The sequence below is a fragment of the Electrophorus electricus genome, chromosome 8 (assembly GCF_041902795.1).
Source record: "Electrophorus electricus isolate QZ-2024a chromosome 8, ASM4190279v1, whole genome shotgun sequence".
Lineage (NCBI taxonomy): Eukaryota > Metazoa > Chordata > Actinopteri > Gymnotiformes > Gymnotidae > Electrophorus > Electrophorus electricus.
The window spans coordinates 3,686,318-3,704,008 of record NC_137504.1 but is presented as its reverse complement, the minus strand read 5'-3'; the positions used below and the strand labels follow the sequence as shown (position 1 = coordinate 3,704,008).

Genomic DNA, 17,691 nt, shown 5'->3' with positions numbered 1-17,691 from the left:
GTCAAGGCGGAGCACTGCAGTAAGCGTCATCATCGTGGTACGGTCTACTCTCGACTAGTCTCTCCCTTACCTATTTGGAACTGCATTACAGACGATTCACCTTCAGATAACCGGGATTCAAACCGCACATGTCGAAGATCTTGGAAAATGCCATCTCACCACCATCACTGCGTTTACTTAAATGTGTCTTACTGCAAATTAATTAGGTTTGTGCTTCCAACACGAGTGTTGCTGCAATAAAAATGCATAAGCACAGTGGCCTTCTGGCCCTGTGCTCTCCAACACACTCGTATCTTTTGACCCAGAGTTATAATAAAAACAAAACATGAAAGCAGCTTGCCGTTAACAAGTTTGTTTAAAAAAAAAAAAAAATTTAAAAATAGACCACTCCTATTCCATAGTGCAAAACATTAAAGACGATTTTATTTTCATCTTTCACAGTTAAACACAAGCATCTGCTCTAAAGACTTCCTTCTGTCAGAGGAGGTCCAACGGAAAACACTCCATTTCACTTCTCGCTGAATTGTACCTTGTGTGTCGGTCTGTCAAAAGCTCCTGTTTGGCATTTAAAAGTGAACCGTCATACATGCTTTAGATAGCAAGGCAAAAAGGGTACGACAACAGGACCTGTGGAAGCCAAAACAAGGCCAGGAAGTCCACCCGCACAAGATGATCACCAACACTTCAGACGTGCAGGACAGCCCGTGATTTGGTTAGTCTGGGGTCCGGCGCCTTCATGACAACTGCTCACTCGACGCCTTTATTTAGCAAACTCAATAACAGTCGGTCAGTAGGACCACTCATTTAGATATAACCAAGTGATTAGATTAAAAAATACATAATTGTGCACCTTTCAACTGTCCTCTTTATATTAAACATCCTTAAGTGAAATGCAAACAGAAATTTAAAACTAAGCAAGCCCAAATCCCTTCCATTGTGCTGAAATACCAGAGTGAAGTCATACAGGATATTTGGCATTTTGAAGACAGGCTGTGTAGGACATCTTTTAAAATAGCACATAATGGCTAAGAGAATGTAACTAGGGCCGAGAGTAAAACTCAAGAGGCGATCCGTCTCGGTCCCTGCTCATCTGGTCTGTTCTGAGTATATTTGGATACCAAAATGCATTTGAAATTTAAGAATCTGAGCCACTCTCACTAGCATCGTCCAACACATGGAGAATTACTGTTCATTACATCACAGTGTACCCATTACGAGCACTCAAACTCATGAACCCTGCCCTGAAACGAATCTGAGCTGCAGTTCGCTCGGCACTGTGAACAGGGCATCTGCTGGCTGGCTGCCGCAAAGAAACTTTAGACATTTTACTTGAGGTCCGGCAGCCAGCGAGATGTGGACAACTATTATTCAGTTTGTTATTCAATTGTTAGTATCGCTTAACTGAAAAGGGGGGGGGGGGGTGCAGCACATCTTATTTATGCTCCAATCAGGATTTCAGGATGACAATACTATTTAGGGAAACTAAGAGATAACAGTTAAGTGTAACTCCCGCCAAGTTACACCAAGTTATGACACCAACACATACCCGGGTCTGTACTTGGCTAGACTGACATTGTAATGTTCATATTGTTTTTAATGAGAAACCAGTTTTTTTTTCCTATGATGACCATCGATACCGTTCTCCAACCAAGAACAAGCGAGGAAGGCAGCATTTCCCAGAACGTCGTGACAAAATAAATAACTTTAAAAATCCTAGTAATATAAAAAAGGGCCTCTAGTAAACTTCTTGGCTCTCTTGTTCTGTCACACACGCACTAGACGCACAATGTCAGCACAGGAAACAGTACTGGACTGAGCGAAAAGTCCTTGTTGAATGGCACGTGCACACACACGTTAGCGCGCTAGGCACCATACACACTTGCCCTCACCAGTCTCTCACACTCACAACCCAAGAAAGGTGGGGGTGGGTGATCACTAAAGCACATAATCGCTTTTCTGCTGCCTCATCACGTTCCCAGAAGCCAATACTCACTCAGAGACCTTACTGAAGGGTTCAATGCGTACGGCTGCTTTAGCAGGCGTGAGCAAAGAAATGAGCGTTGTGGGGTACTGTGAGCAGGAAGAGGGGACTGATTAAGGAGGCCGCGCAACTCTTGGTGTGCCGCCCATGATGCCCAAGGCTTTCACAGGTGTGGACATGGACAAGAAATGCAACCTGACAGTTCCAAATCCTGTTGTCTGTGTGAGGAATTAGGACAAAAATACCGTAATTAAAACGAAAAATAATAAAAAATAAAAATAAAAAGTCCGGCGTGGTCCGATATTTCGCAGCTTTCTCCAGCTACCAAGTCCTACCTATTTTTCTATTTCTTTCTCCGTACTTCTCTAGCTGTGGTCCAGGTGGCTTTCGTTGTAGTCCATGATGCGCAACTGCTGCTGTCTGGGTGGGGCTGGAGCCCCACTGAAACCTGCCCCTCCCTGGTTCCCACCTTTCTGTGAGGCATCGCACGCAGCTAGTGTGCTGGGGGCGGGGCCTTGTGTGTGGGCAGGGCCAGGTGCTGTCTTTACAGGGGGCTCCACACACAGTTCAGTCTTCAGGCCCTGGGACAGGCTGGTGAATTGTGGGCGGAGGGCGTCGCCCTCGTCGCACTGACTCTCGCTCTTGTTACGGAACAGCTCGCGTGCCCGCATGCCCAGAAAGCTCTTTGCACTCGGGTACGAGCCCACGGTGAGGGGTGCCGCGGGGGGCGCCGAGGGGCCGGGCGGCCCCAGCGGGGTGTGAGGGCGGGGCGGGGGCGGCTCCACCAACACAGGGGGTGGGGTGTCTCGGCTGCCGTTGATGGACTTGGTCTCGGGGTTTGGATGGCTGGCTCTGGCTCTTCCCGGCTGCAAGAGAGTGCCGTTACCGTGTGAAGACTGTTCGCCATGATCCTTAGAAACTGGTTTTGCTAATCCGTCCATCACCAACACACTGTGGAAGCACACCAGGGACAAGATGGGCGTTACCAACAGAACTGCAGGACAACCTGGGTGTAGCCAAGTCAAATTTAAATACAAACATCAATTTCATACGAATCTTCATGGCTACTGAAAGAGTAGCGGTACCCTGTGGTCAGCTGGCATTACCTACGGCCATTTTAGAACAAAAAATAAATGCCCACAACAGCAAGGGTCTGAAATAACTGAGGCTTGTTTATTTGATGCATTTACCAGGTCTCTGTGTGGTGGTGGTGTTCAGCAGCACCCCCTGCTGGTGAAGTGGCTGCAGTAGCAGTGTGAGCCTCCATCTCCAGCCTGCTGTAGAGTTGGAGCAGCTCTGTGTGGAAGGCCTGCGTCAGTGACCTCTGGGCCTGGTATCTGCTCTCAGACGCCTGCAGCTCCTCCCTGGAGATGAGGAAAGACGGAGCGAATGCGCAAACAAGATGCATAACCCGAACAGGACAAAGGCAGTCAAACCTCATTGGATTTCACCTCACCCTGATGGTTCAGTGCTACGAGTCTGGTCTCACCAACTCACCACTTTAAGAGCTTTGGATCATTGACTTATGCTCAGAATAGCACAGCGTGGCATAATTTAGCCCAACAGCAGCATAATTAGTCCCCTCGAGCCAACATTAACTACACTAAATTCCGGTGGTCAACGACTGGCGTCTTAGAGAATTAAGATCAACAACTCCAATATGAACAGCACAAGACTGACCAGCATGCGCAAGCCAACACACAGGAAATCTACACACTAGCTCAGTGTGAACTTGGGTCACTGTGCAGCTTCCCCGTCTTTAGCGAGAGCACGTTCGTACTTTGCCTGGCACTTGACGTCCTCGAGGAACAGCTTCTGCTCGGCGATCAGGTGCTCCTTCTTGGAGAGCTGCGTTTCGAGCTCGGCTGCCCTCTGCTGCGCCGCCTCCAGCTTCTGGCCCTGCAGGAGGAGGCTCAGCTTCAAATGCTCCACCTCCTTGGTCGCGGATGCCTTCAGCATTTCCACTTCCTGTTAAAAATGAGGGGAAGAAGAGATGGAGAGAGAAAAATAAAAAAAATTTTAAGTGATGATCAATAAACAAAGAAAATGGCACAGTCACTCGAGAGAGAAAGAAACACTATGGACGCAGCACTGGGAACTTGACCCTCTACCTTGGTGGTGTCGGGGCCTGACTGCTGGAGCTCCTGCACACACAGTTTATGGGCCTCCCCCAACAGCAGCAGCTGCCTGCTCAGAAAGCCCAGCTGCTGCTGGGTGCTCTCGCTGGAGGACAACTGGACACACAAAGAGAGGACAAAAAAAAAAAAAAGTGAGATTGCCAGCCCTGAGAAAAGAAACCTGACCTGTGCCACCAGCTCACTACACATTATGGAAGAACTGGACCGGGGTCCAAGGCCTGAATGCTTCCCACAGAAGTGCAGGGGCCCCTGTAGCGTGGAGGAGCTCCTTTACCTTGGCTGTGAGCTGCTTCAACAGGTGCCCCGTGTGGCACACCTCGTTATTGGCTGTCTGGAGCTCTGCTTCCGTCTCCCTCCTCCTCTTCTGACACTCCTGCAATTTACTCTGAAAACACACAAATGTATATTTTGAGGGGGGCTGATTTGTTTAAAGCAAAAGTCTGTGTACCACTACCTTTATGCTGCCTAGACACAGAGTTTCTGTGCCTGGCTACGTAGAGCAGGAGGTGGCCGGTACCTCCAGCTCCTGGTTTTTGGTGCAATAGTCATCGTGGTCCTGCTGGAGCTGGCCGATCTGGGCGTGCAGGCGAGACACCACAGCTTCTTTCTCCTCACACAGCTCTCTGTAGCGCTGCTGCTCCACCTGAAGACTCTCTCGCAGAGACACAATGTCCACACTCTGCAGGTTCAGCTGGTCCTTCTACACACAAAATAAATGGGCAATTTATCTCACGTGCAAAGATTAAAATCTGCCAGTCACGTCCCTTCACGTGCATCCCAGATAAAAGTTCTGATGCTCAAAACAAACAAGAACCAAAAACCCTACCAGCAGATTTACTGTGATGATTCCAACAAATAGCACCATGGTAACATGTTCTCATTTCTAAATGTGGATTGCTGGTGTAGTTTGCCCTCATTTGCATATTATGTTTGCGATTCATAAGAGAAAACCTGTATTACATGTTCATGTCCTGATACTGCTAAAAACTTGATGCGGTTTGGATGATGGCAAAATATCTGGTACAACGAATAAAAAGGGGTTTCATGTCCTTGGACACATTGACAAATTCTAAAAAGGAAGTGTTAACTGGTCAACACTGGAGCTGTGGTCCTTTTCGTTATGAGAAGCCTTTCAGACAGAATGTATTGAAGTGCCCCCTCGGAGAGCATGCAGAGTGGTTACCATGGCGTTGTTCTGCTCCTGGAGCGCGGTGGTGTTGATGATCCGACGGAGCAGGCGGCGGTTGCGCAGGGCGTGCTGCTCTCGCTTGTAACGTTCAAAGAGCAACTGGTTATGCAGGAGGAGCAGCTGACTGCGCAGGGCCTGCAGGTCTTCCAGAGGAAGGAAGAGAGAGAGAGAGAGAGAGAGAGAGAGATCAAGGAACAGGAAGAGAGACTGAGTCCAAGAGACAAATATGAAAGAAAAATGAAGTGAACAATGCATACAAAAAAAAAAAAAAGAAGAGGAAAAAAATTGGGTAAAAATACAGTTAGTAGGAACGGGGGGGGGGAAGACTTGACAAGCAGAGAAGAGAGTGAGGATGAACAGAATAAGGAGGAGAGAAAATCTACAGTTCACACAGGAAAGAAAGGAGTGTGAGCACAAAAACCCAAACCACAAGGAGCAGCGTGGCCCGTCGGCCGTGGGAGAATACCGCAACCGAGCGCACGGGCCCTTTAACGATACAGCTTCAACAACTCTCATAACGGCACGGCCGCCTTCGGTTCCATCCTGACGAGCTATGCCGGCTTCTCCAGCAACCAATCATCTGGATTAGTCCAGGGGTCAGTGCAGTGTCAGAGCCTCCGTCTTAGTTAACCCTTAGCTCCTGGTGCTCAGGGAGTCGAGGTTCCCAGGATAATGCCCCTCCCCATCTGTAGTCCATCCTACACTTGTCTGAAAGACTCGGAGGCTGCGGCATCGTTCGAAAATGGCAACAAGGCTGGGAAGAAAGAAGCCCACCGACGGGAGAGAGCGTCCCACAGGCGTTCAGGTTTAATCGCGCGTCACGCACAATCGGACGGACCTCGGGAAAAGCACGCCGAGTTGGGCCGGTCGGCGATAGGGCTGCCTGCGGTCATAAAGGGAGCACACGTACAGCTGCGTAGCACCATTTACCTCCGAAGTGAGTCCAGTCAGCTGACTTGCTTGGTAGAGGTGATCTGAAAAAGACCAAAATTAAAGGAGGTCAGCAGGGTGAGCGACAGGGTGGCGTGACTAGTGCACACAGTTTTGGCCTGCGCTCTGAACACTCCTAGGACTGGGTGAACCATGCTCCAGACTGGCTTGGTTCCTCAGCTAGAGAGCGCGAGAGAGAAAGCGCCGTTTGTTCCGTGCTGACGCTGCAGCTGCATGGGCCAACCAGCACAATGGCTACTGTTGTTCCATCATGCTCGAGCAATGCTGCAACAGGCCCGATTGAGTTCCACACGCAGCACTCCAGGCGGCACTGGACCCAAACGTACCACACACGCACGCACGCGCACACACACACGCACGCACTATGGGAGCATAAACGCCCAGAAATCTAATAAAACAAGGCAAATGGCAGCCTAATCCATTTTAGCAGTCCATGTGGCCCAGTCAGGAGACAAATCAGGGACTCGCTCGGCTTTGGAACGCCTTCACCAGTTAAATGTCAGTTTAAAAAGGGAAGTCACTACTGTGCTGGCCTCTGGCACGCCGAGACGGAGTTTAGTCACGCCTGCGGTGAGCCCTGCGCAATCTCCCCTCACCTCTGCAGGACGCAGTCGTGCGCCATGCTGCCCTGTTGCACGAGTTGATCCAGCACTTCGAGGGGAGACGCAGACGTCGTCGGGCGCTGGGCACCTCTGCCCTGCCCCGCCTCGGCCCCCTGCCCACCCTCGCTGTCCGCCCTGTCCAGCGCCGCCGCGGTCCTGTGGCGCACGAACACGGAGGCTGCGTGGGGCAGGGTCAGGTCAAACAGCGCCTCGTAGGGTAGCGGCGGCGCTCTGCACGGGCCGGGCGACAGCGGCGGCCCGTATCGGAGGCCCTCGTCGTCCGTGGACGGGCTGCGACGGAGGACCCCGGGGGCCGACTGTTCGACGGGAGTGAAGAGGGGCTCGAATGCCCAGGGCTGCTCTTGCGAACCGCCCCGGCTCCCCATGGCCCGGCGGCCGGGCCGGGCTTCCGCCTTGTCCGGCGTGGAGGTGGCGGTGTGGGGATCTCGCGGCGGGACGCCATGGGCGGAGACAGACAGCGGCTTCTCCCGGGCCCCCGTCAGAGTCTCAGTGGTGCGGTAGAAGGGCGAGTCGAAGCCGCTGCGCCCCACCCCATCGCGCAGCTTCATCTCCGTCAACGTCACCAGCTCTTCCATGAGGGCAGCTGTGGAAACGTCACAGCACGACAACATCCACCACCAAGCCGTTCTACACCCCAAAAAGCCCCTCGTTTGTATTTTAATTCTACATTATACTCGCAGTCGTTCGTTTAAATAAGGCAGGATATGTTCAGGATTCACAAGCTACACCAAACCATCACCAGGCAGCTGACTGGCATTAACAGGCCTTTCCAAGCCACGTGTCGGCTAGAGGCTGCACAGACAGACTTCCTGGCAGAGAGGAGGACGTCAGCAGTGCTGAGGAAGTCTGGCTGGTGTTCCTACCCTCCTCCTTCTCCGTCTTCTGCTGCTCCTGCTCCTTCATGTAGACGGAGAGCTCATTCAGGGTCATTGGCACGGGCTCCACCACGCCGCCTGGAGCAGGGAGAGGAAGACGGATCCCGGTCACGGCCCAGGCTCACCCAACCCCAACTCCCCCCCCAGCAGAGCACAGAATAAGGCTACATACACAAGACTAGCAGCACAGAATATTGCCTTTAACTTCTGTGCATTAGGGCTCAGTTACTTCATGTTTTGAGCACGTCTCAGCTGTCCAGTAGTCTCATTTCAGCACCTTAGTAAATGCAGTGACTCACCACCACATACAAGAGAGCTCACTGCTGCACCAACTCGCACGGCACGTACGGTGCTCCTACCTCTGTGATTGGTCACCTCGCCCCCTGCTTTCTCAAGCTCCCGGACGGGATCCTGCCTCAGAAGAGGTGGTTTGCTGGGGTCTACCGTTCGACCGTCCTAACGGGAAACGCACCGTCAGAAACACAACAGGGCCGCTTTACTGCGTCGAGAGCCCAACAAAAAGCCAGCCGCGCTGAAAACGCACGACGCAAGATTCTACCTTGCAAGTCTTACATTCCATCAATGCAACGTTACATCAGCAGCGCTCACGCCTACGCTACAGAGCAGCTCAAACACCGATGCAAAGGCGGAAAGGAATACCCTGTACGGCAGACTGGTGGCACTGTGGGACAGAGAGGCAGCGGACAACTCGTCCGCGAGGTTGGGGGGTGGAGAGGAGGCTGCAGGTGTGCCAGAGCAGGGCGTCCCCTTACCACCTGCTGGCAGAGAGAGAGACCATGAGAACGTGAGAATGGAGACGCTAAACGTTCATAGTCTGGTAGACTGAGGGCACAGTACTGCCAACATGCCTTTACACCAACCATGCGTTCCATTAACATTCAGTTTACCTAAATAAAACTGTATCTGCAACCGCAAACCTGAGCCAATAATGCAGGACTAATACAGGACCAGATCTCTAGACTTACCTTGTATACTGTGAAGGCGACCAGACAAGTGAAAGGCACTCTGGGAAGTCTCAGGGTTGGGGGACATCCCTCTGGAGGAAGGGGGCGTGGCCATGCCACAAAGGGAGGACGGGCTCCAGAGAACATCCTTGACCCCACAGGTGGAGTTGAATTCACAACTGGAGTTCTGAGTGTTGCACAAAGACAGGATTTTTAGCCAATAGAAGATTCACTTCACTGTTCCATTACCTACTGAAATCACCAAAACATACTTTATAGAAAATTAGGTTTAAAAAGTTAAAATGTATAAAAGTACAGAATATTGCCTTTAACTACAAATCTCGTGCTAGCCATGTACCGAGACTGGAACCCACTGACACCACCCTCTACTTGGAATAAACAAGCAAAAATTGACAAACTTCAGTGATGCCTACAAAAAATAAAAGGTCATGTTGAATTTAAAAAAAAAAAAAAAACAGAACCAGAACAGCATGGCAGGATCAGACTGGAATACAAGCTCTTTAAAAAGGGAAAAAGGGGACACAAGCAACTGCCCCATGGCCAACGCTGTCATTTATGACACAGAGGACAACATGCTCTTTACAAAAGAAGAAAACAAAGAGGCCAGTTTTGCCCAGAGCACAAAACGCATATCCCACATCCTACATTCCTAAGGCCTTATACACTCATCCTTTTGCCCCCCACCCCTCACATTTCTCGGTTGTTTTGAAGTAGGACTTTCATTAAACTACATGGTTGTTGCCACATGATCTGTTGAAAATCACCATTATACCACCAGTCAAACCATTCAAGACTATTTACTGTCCAAGGAAAATTAACTTCAGGAGAAAGTTAGTTACTGACTTTTCCACCACAATACTACGTTCCAGAGGACTGAATCAGAAGGTTCTGAATGTATGCAAAGCACCATTTGGAAGAAAAACCACAAAACAAAAACACCAGAGTTCAGTGTTCAAGTTCCCACGGCACTCTGGGGCACCTTCTGCAGGGATGCGAGTGCATCTGAAGTTTCAGTGCTAGTGTTTTTTGCAAGGGCTTTAATATTGTTGAAGTGTGCAGGATAATTAGCTTCAAGGCAAAATGTGACCAACTACCCTGGTACAACACATCCAGTGCTCTTGCTGCTATGCCAGAGAGCTGTTTTTTTGTCCAATGGCCAGAGCTCACGTTTACCACCCGTCAGACCCGGGTTCGAGTCCTAGGTAGGGCAGCTGCCTTCAGGCTTCGTTACAGGCTCCAGAGCCTATGTTCCCCAAATCGAATTATCCAGCATTATCCACTCCCAGCAGTCATTTACTCGACACGAGGACGCATTCCCTCATCGAATGACATTTTAAGATGTTGCAACTCAAGCATCAGTTGAATCCAGGGTCTGTTTGTGCAGAACTATTCGGCTCCAAAAGGCAAGTGAGGGGTTAAACCAAATTTTAAAAAAAAGAAAAAAAAAAAAAAAGATTTTTTTTAAAGAAGTCACAGCTAGTGAGTGGGTGGCCAGGAGCCAGTGACCACTCCATGCTTTTTTTTAAAAAGTTTTATTTTTTAAAAGCTCCACAGACACACCCAATGAGTCAACACCTCTCCTCTCCCGAGGTCTTTTGTCTCTGCAGCCAACCGACCCGCCACTGACCGCTGCAGAACAAGGGGATGATTCAAGCTCCCTGACCGGGAGGGGGAAGGGGGCTATAAACACCGGCAGAAGAAAAATGTTCATCAGAAAGAAGAAAAACAAAAGGTGAGACACACGACCAAGCCAGTCCTCCACTGACCAAAGCCCACACAGCTTCCGTGAATAGTAGAGCCACAGCCGGAGCGTCTAGCTTCGCAACGCAACGGGTCGGATCAGACAGGGGAAAAGCCTGGTTCTGGACTACGCCCAGTCACGGACCTGCTCCGCACGGCACACCCTTCAAAGGGAATCAGCGCACGCAAACTTCTCCACGATGGACCTGCCAGTTAGGCAGCATTTGACAATGACAGGTGCAGGACCCAAGCATTCCTAGACATTCCCCCCTCCAGAGTTTCCTCGCCCAGCCGTTTACCGATATGCTCAGAGCCTCCCGAGAAGCAGTGGGGAGCAGACCTACCGTCCAGCGAGTGGGAAAGGGACTGCGCCAGACGGGCTGGGTCCCTGAGAGAGAGGACCAGGGCAGGGAAGGAGGGACAGGCTGCCGTGGCGTGGAGGACTGAACCGACGACGCACTTCCTGCAGAGAGAGACACACACACACACACACACACACACAGTGTGGCAGAGCGTCCGACCAACCGACGCACAACACACCCTAACAAAATCCGCGCCAGCCTCCACGCTAGACCGACATCCAAGAACTACAAAGACTCAAGTCAGCACGTCACGCTTATTGTAGCCCAAAACGTTCAGTTAGCTGAGGAAGGTTACTGGGATGAAGTCAACGAGAAAAGCGACGTCGAGAGGCGGACGGCCGCACCGTAGCTGCTGCAGAAGTCCGCGTACGGGCTGGCTGTGGGGTCCGGAGGGCGGACGTGCATCTGGGCGCAGAAGTGCTCAGGCTGGGCAGAGTAACCTGCCTCACACGATGCCTCCCTGGGATCCAGAGAAACCTTGGCACACTCGATCACAATGTCATGGATCTCAAACTTTTTCCACCTACAGAGAGGGGGAAGAGAATGAAGCAAGAAAGATGAATTTTGTAGATTTGGATGTCATGTCTGTTGTGTACAGAAATGGTTTCAGGGAGGCTGACTCACCTGGTTGGGTCCAGCTCATGGTCCTTGGTTCCAGTCACCAATTCAGGGTGTATTCGGACATGTTCCAGCATTGGCTGTGTGCAGCGAGCAAACAACAAATGTCTCAATTCATGCCTCCATTTTTTTTTTAGTCCACCCTGCATACAGAAGCCAAATATGTCAACTACAGAGTTCTATTTGAATTTAACTTCTCCAACAGAACAGATCCCAGATAGCATTTTCCTACTCATTATACTACAGGGTTTAAAAAGAAAAAAAAGAAAAAAAAAAAAAAAAAAGGTTTTTTGCTGTGGTAAATTGAAAACGGTCATTACATTTTTTTTGGTGAAGATTTCTGCACACTAAACCTGTTCTTGAACTTGGAACAGGATGTCTACAGGCATCCAAGTGGGATTTAATACTTTTTAAAATGCTACTGCAAATGTAATTCAAGTTTAACTTAAGCAATTTGCAGTGATTCCAAGTCACTTTGATTAAACCATTAAATAAATATTACATTGTAAACAGCCATTGAGGAACTTGTACCTTTAAACTAAATGAAGGTTCGTTTTAAAGAGAGGCACAAGAACACTGACAGAGGGAAAGAAACGGACAATCTGACAGTCTACAGCTAACCTGCCAAATTGGACACAAATGTGCACAAAACGTGTGTTAGCCAACTACACAACTATAAACTGAGAAACATGAGATGGAGTCAGAGGAAAGAATGAATTTCCACCTTGGTAACGTTAGATAGCGCGAGTTAGCTACTTAATGCCATCTGGTTATGCCAGGTTAACAAGACTGAAGGAAAATAAATAAATAAATAAATAAATAAATAAATAAATAAATAAATATTCAGGCACACAGATTTCCCCCTCTGCTCACTTAGAGGGACAACTGGTGTTACAGGCCATTGATAAGAGTAGCCAATTAGCTTTACAAACTTCTAACAAAAATATCAGGTTTCCATGTATAAATATTAATAGGACAGGGTAATAAACTGACAAATGTTTTGGCTACCTCAACTGACAGAAATTCTATTCTGATGTGCAAGCTCAACAAACGAGCTTCAGGTTCAGTGAAGCAGTGAGACTCCCCCATCCCGAACGTAAAGTATGGAAACAAATTTCACCAGAAATCTTTTAGCCAAATATCAAAATGAACCCGTCATCTTCCCCAGGCAGTTGTCAGATTTACGGGCGATAACTGGGCGACTCACCGATTTAGGAACTTATTTTTTCGCATTTTTAATGGAGCGAGAGGAAAAATGCACATCTGAAGCAAAAAAGGATTTCAGCTTCAAGACAATACTTAAAGCTTTAAATTAGTAAAAATGACTTCAGACAATAACCAAGGACCGCAGGCACCCTGAGGAAGGGGTTTCCACGTTGCACATGCTCATTATTTTTTCTTTAAATAAGTAAAAGCAGCCATAAATCCCTTAGAAGTAATTTTGAGAAAGAACTGTTGCTAAATGAGGCCACACACACACACACACACACACACACACACACACACACACACACACACACACACACACACACACACACACACACACACACACACACACACACACACACACACACACACACACACACACACACACACACACACACACACACACACACACACACACACACACACACACACACACACACACACACACACACACACACACACACACACACACACACACCACTTGTGCCCCATCTGGCTGCAAGTACTGTATTGGCCACCGGCCCACTCTGTTTGGATAACCCTTGCTAGAACAGCACAGCCACGAGGATTGTTGCCCTGCAGCTCATGTCAGATCCTTCCTCACACAATGAGGCTCCCCGCCCCCCTACCTTAACCACCTCCTCGAACGTGTCCACGTTCTCCTTCATGCTGTAGTGCGAGCGCAGGTAGGAAATGAAGTTGCAGGGGTACATGCCATAGAGGCGGTGGAAGAGGGAGTAGACACCAGCATGCAGATGGATCACGTGAACCTCCGAAACGTGCCCTGCACACACCAGCAGAGACGACACAGGCTCACCTGGACACACAGTCACTGCTTAGCACTCAAGGCTATTGAGTGGCTTGAAATGAGAACACAGGCCCTACTGCTATTGGAGAACATCTTACACGCTGCATCACTCGGATGCATTTACATCTGAAACGCTGTTCAAACGGCCGACGTCATAAAACATTAATGGGCTTTACAGAAACGCTCACCACTCCAAGGTCCACAGTAGTCAGATGGTTTGTGTAGCACGAGCGACAAATAAACCAGATATTGCCCCCCTCCATGCTGCGGTTTGCTCAGAGCTCTCCTACCTGGGTTCCTCAGGGTCCAGGCAGCCAGGCGACCAAAGATGTCAAAGACCTCGTAGAGATGCTGCTTGCCAGCCTGTGGGATCATGGGCAGCAGAGTGACGAGGACCAGCACTGCAGTTATTAGCACCACGGCATCCGTGTCCATCTGCCACCCCAAGAACAAAAACACAGGACACGTGAAGCACTGGCATCAGGCGGCGGTCAGAAGGTGCTTCCCAGCGAGAGCCACTGCCCACCTTGAGGCATCTGAGCAAGGAGAGCAGCAGCGGGTAGCGGGCGATCTTATGGATCCAGGATGGCTGCTTACGCACTACGTGCCCCAGTAGCGTGAGGGTGGACAGGCGACACGCCGGCTTGGCCATGCACTCGTTCATCTTATCAAACAGATGCTGAGGAGTGGGGGAGGAGACAACAAAGTCAGTCCTCAAGTTCATAGCCCTGATTGGATGTGCGTCACAAACGCGGCTGTATTTTAAGTTCACAGGTGTCCTTGGTGCAGGATGGAGCATCTTGCCATGAAACTCATTTGTCAAGCACAGAGCACAGCATGGGGAATTGGCCGAGGGTGACCGCAGTGCCTTCAGAAGGGATAAGGAGCTTTAGAGTAGAGAAGTGATTAAGGGTTTACTTCAGTGTGCCAAGACCATGCATACAAAAAAAACAGGGTTCATATCACATTCCTTAGCCTATGAGAGTCAAAAACAGGTCCTTCCTCCGAGAGGCTGAGTGCACGTGGGCCCGGTGTCTCACCTTATCATGCGGCTCCCTCACTGAGCACAGGATGTGCGTGACAGGGGTCGATTCGGTCTCCAGGAAATAATCCACCAAGCCATTTAGAAGCACAGACCCCCGCTCTGCAAACCGTTTTCAAACGTCAATGCCAAACACGCATACGGAGCCAAACTAATGAAATGGCAACCAATGAATGCAGTGGAAATAAAGAACTTGCACAGCATAAACAATCTAAAAAGAAAAAAAAAAAACTTAAAAGAAAACAAACGTGCATTTTGGTGATATCCTTCAGGCAGTACCTGTACTGAGGTGTTCGTTGATGAGACCTTTGACTTCATCCAGCTGTTGGAGGTCAGAAGTCTCAAGAAGAGGGAGCAAGTCCCCCACGTTGAGCTGTTCTCGGGCCATGTTGTTGCTGGCTACGTGGGGGCGTGGACAGGACTTTCAGTGAGAGGCACCGTAGGGCAAGGGGCTCTCAGACGTCACTCACAGCCTCTGGTCCCTGGGCTGCCTGCCAACACAGTCTGCAGGCACCACTGTTCAGAGACAGAGCAACACAGAATGAGAGACTTCCAAAAACTTTCCCCAACCAACTTCAATGTTAAATAAACAGTTATGACATACTTTTGTTCCTACAAAGCTTCCAATAATGAAAGAACATTTTCTTGCAATCTAAACAATAGACTAAATTCTCAGGTAGATGAATACACCTTCACCAAGCCAAATTACAGCAGTAAGCACATGCTCATTGATGGCGCAGGTTCCAACAGAACTATATTGCTCAAACAATTTCCATCTGGCTGTGCCTGCTACCCTCAAAGGCCATTCTGTGCGACACGGAAAATAACCACCATCTGTGGATTCTCATCTCATAAATACACAAGATTTACACTTTCTGTTACAGGATCAGTTATGCTCTACTGAGAGGCATAGCAACAGGAACGCTTCTCTCCAAATTAGCTGCAATCTTCACACATTAATCCTGCAGTTTGTTATTCGTTTCGCAGACCCAGATTAAGCCCTGACGGGAACTATTGAATGGATAGTACCAATGACATGATGCAAGTCTCAACAAACAGGTGTTTAAAAGCACAACTAAAGAACAGCTCCCTTATGTACTTAAAATTGTTTTGGCCCACTACAGGTATGCAATGTGAATACGCATGACTCTCACTGTACCAATACGAGAGACCCGTTGGGGTCTCGGGGTGAAGGTACCAAATTAGTCCAGAGTCTCCAGTTAGAGTTATAGAGCTGCGGTTAAACGGTCCGAAACGATGCAAAACATTCGTGTACAGATTCCTTATAAAGCAGGCGCAACGTTCAAAAAGTGCCATTGCGTTTTCTGAAGCCTCTTGGACACCATGTCAGTGGAACGCTAACCCACCTAGCCAGGTGGGTTCGTACACTGCGGCTCGGGCTTTACAAGTTCATCTTGGCACCCGTCATCAGATTTAAACCTCGCATTGCGTAAAACCCGTTCAAGATGGGCCGTTCGTTTCAGATTCCGGCCGAAAACCCCAAACCCCATTTGGCTCTGCGGGTCCCTCCTGCCAACACTAACGGGGCGTAAACAACTGCCCAGAACAATGGCCAGGATTAGACAGAGAATCTCCAAAAACGACAAGCTCATGGTCACCTCCACTTAATGCACGCTGCTGGTCTGTGTGAATACAAGCATGTGCCAGTTTGGTGTAGCTCATCCCTCACCAACACCATAAATCAATCAGGACTGCTGGCTGCCTCTCACTGAGTCCCAAGCAACAGAGCATTAGCGACAATATTACCGACGCCCCACTAAATGCGAAAAACAAGCGAAAAGATGAGCGTCCGGGGCGCTGAATATTTATGTTGTCGCGAGACATCATATTTCGCATGCAAAGCCCAAATGCATAAAAATACAAACCTGTTTACCAGTTAAAGCAGCTGCACTCCACAGGGCGCCGCCATCTTGAACAGCTCACAACCCCTCCCTGTGCGATCGTCTTCCGCGACGCCGCGGATAAATAGTCCCTACAACGACCGCATTATGAAACAGAACGAGTTCCCAAAGCTACGTTGTCCAGGCCGGTTTCATCGCTAACGCGTCATTTTTGTTTTGTTTTTTCTAACCCCCCAAAAAAAAGGGTTTTAGATCCAATTCTGCATCTGAGTCCTGTGTTGTTTTTCGGGAGGGTGGAGGGATGCAAGACAGTCGTGCGGCTTTCGCGTGACTCTGGGCCCAAGCGCATGCGTTCAAATAAACTGACGGAGCTAATTAGTAAATTACGGCAATTAATGACGTTTAGCAATTAGTACAATTACATGACTCTATATGCTTCAGCGCGTATTCTCACAGGGTTACAACAGAATGCAAACATGCATCCATGAAAGTTGTGCGGGTTTTTAAAACGATAAATGAGTCTATTTGGTTTGTGCAATGTTCTGGAGACCCATATGAAATATTTATTCGAGGACAGATATTTAGTGATTACCAGGGAACGTGCCGTTCGTTGGTCATTATGAATCGCTAGAGTAAACTGCCAATTCATTTTACGCCTGTGCACTGCCATCCTGTGGTGCACTAATATTATTACTGCATCGCGGGTTCCTCATTGTTACTCCTATATGCAGTGCACCTCCTTTTTAAATTGAACCGTTTCTCACATTTTTCTCTCCATTTCCGCTTTCTATATTTTAGTGGACGAAGTTATCACGTGTTTTAAAGGCGAAAAACAGGGGCAGAAATCCATCCTCAATTAGTGTGTAATCAGCAGGTGTAGGATTTTGCTTTGTTTCCAAATGAGAATCCTACACTCGCAAAAAGACTTGATTCTTTGCGAAACTTCAACCGACATAATACTGTTTTACCCATCAAAAGCTTAATGAGCACCGTCAGCCTATTGCACTCCGAGACTCTTCAGTGCATCCACAAGGTGGGGATAAAACGCCATGGTGCACGCGAATCCCCGCGTCTCCAAGTCCTCACACGATATTTGCTTATCCGTGAAGTCTGTATTATTGAAATGATCAAAGCCAATAATGTAAAAACGCCACCAAGAAATCCGCAGTTGCTGTACCACCCAACCGCATTTCTGCAATCATAATTCATGTTCTTTTCGTTTATTGAGTTAGCTCCTATTTATATTGGCGTATTCATTTAAAAATAGACTAAATAAGTCGGCCTTTGCTTAAAAATCCCCTTAAGTATTC

The 17,691-nt window shown here is 48.8% G+C and overlaps 1 protein-coding gene across 8 annotated transcripts; it reads right to left on the bottom strand.

Moving 5' to 3' along the window:
* Positions 1-401: 401 nt before the first annotated feature.
* Positions 402-16,630, bottom strand: tsc1b (TSC complex subunit 1b). Of its 8 annotated transcripts, none has more exons than XM_081719516.1 (22): positions 16,406-16,629; positions 14,799-15,035; positions 14,518-14,621; positions 14,004-14,156; positions 13,768-13,912; positions 13,299-13,486; positions 11,470-11,543; positions 11,190-11,368; positions 10,828-10,946; positions 8,744-8,909; positions 8,418-8,536; positions 8,117-8,213; positions 7,746-7,835; positions 6,856-7,465; positions 6,239-6,282; positions 5,303-5,451; positions 4,637-4,819; positions 4,394-4,504; positions 4,093-4,215; positions 3,762-3,949; positions 3,172-3,345; positions 402-2,932 (listed from the first exon to the last, which is right to left on the bottom strand). In XM_081719516.1, the coding sequence occupies exons 2-22, from the start codon at positions 14,905-14,907 to the stop codon at positions 2,347-2,349; spliced, it is 3,711 nt and encodes a 1,236-aa protein (XP_081575642.1). In that variant the 5' UTR covers positions 14,908-15,035; positions 16,406-16,629; the 3' UTR covers positions 402-2,346. The 8 variants fall into 8 exon arrangements, with proteins under 8 accessions (XP_081575642.1, XP_081575644.1, XP_081575643.1 ...); XM_081719518.1 differs by having other exon boundaries at positions 8,418-8,533; XM_081719517.1 differs by having other exon boundaries at positions 16,414-16,629.
* Positions 16,631-17,691: the final 1,061 nt, after the last annotated feature.

What these genes read in the sequence shown, in the direction of transcription:
- tsc1b (XM_081719516.1), bottom strand. Translation starts at nt 14,907, where the DNA reads ATGGCCCGAGAACAGCTCAACGTGGGGGACTTGCTCCCTCTTCTTGAG. An exon ending in CATGAGCTGGACCCAACCAG is followed by an intron (nt 11,369 to 11,469) that starts GTGAGTCAGCCT and finishes CCCTCTCTGTAG; the next exon opens with GTGGAAAAAGTTTGAGATCC. An exon ending in CAGGCCCCGACACCACCAAG is followed by an intron (nt 3,950 to 4,092) that starts GTAGAGGGTCAA and finishes CATTTTTAACAG; the next exon opens with GAAGTGGAAATGCTGAAGGC.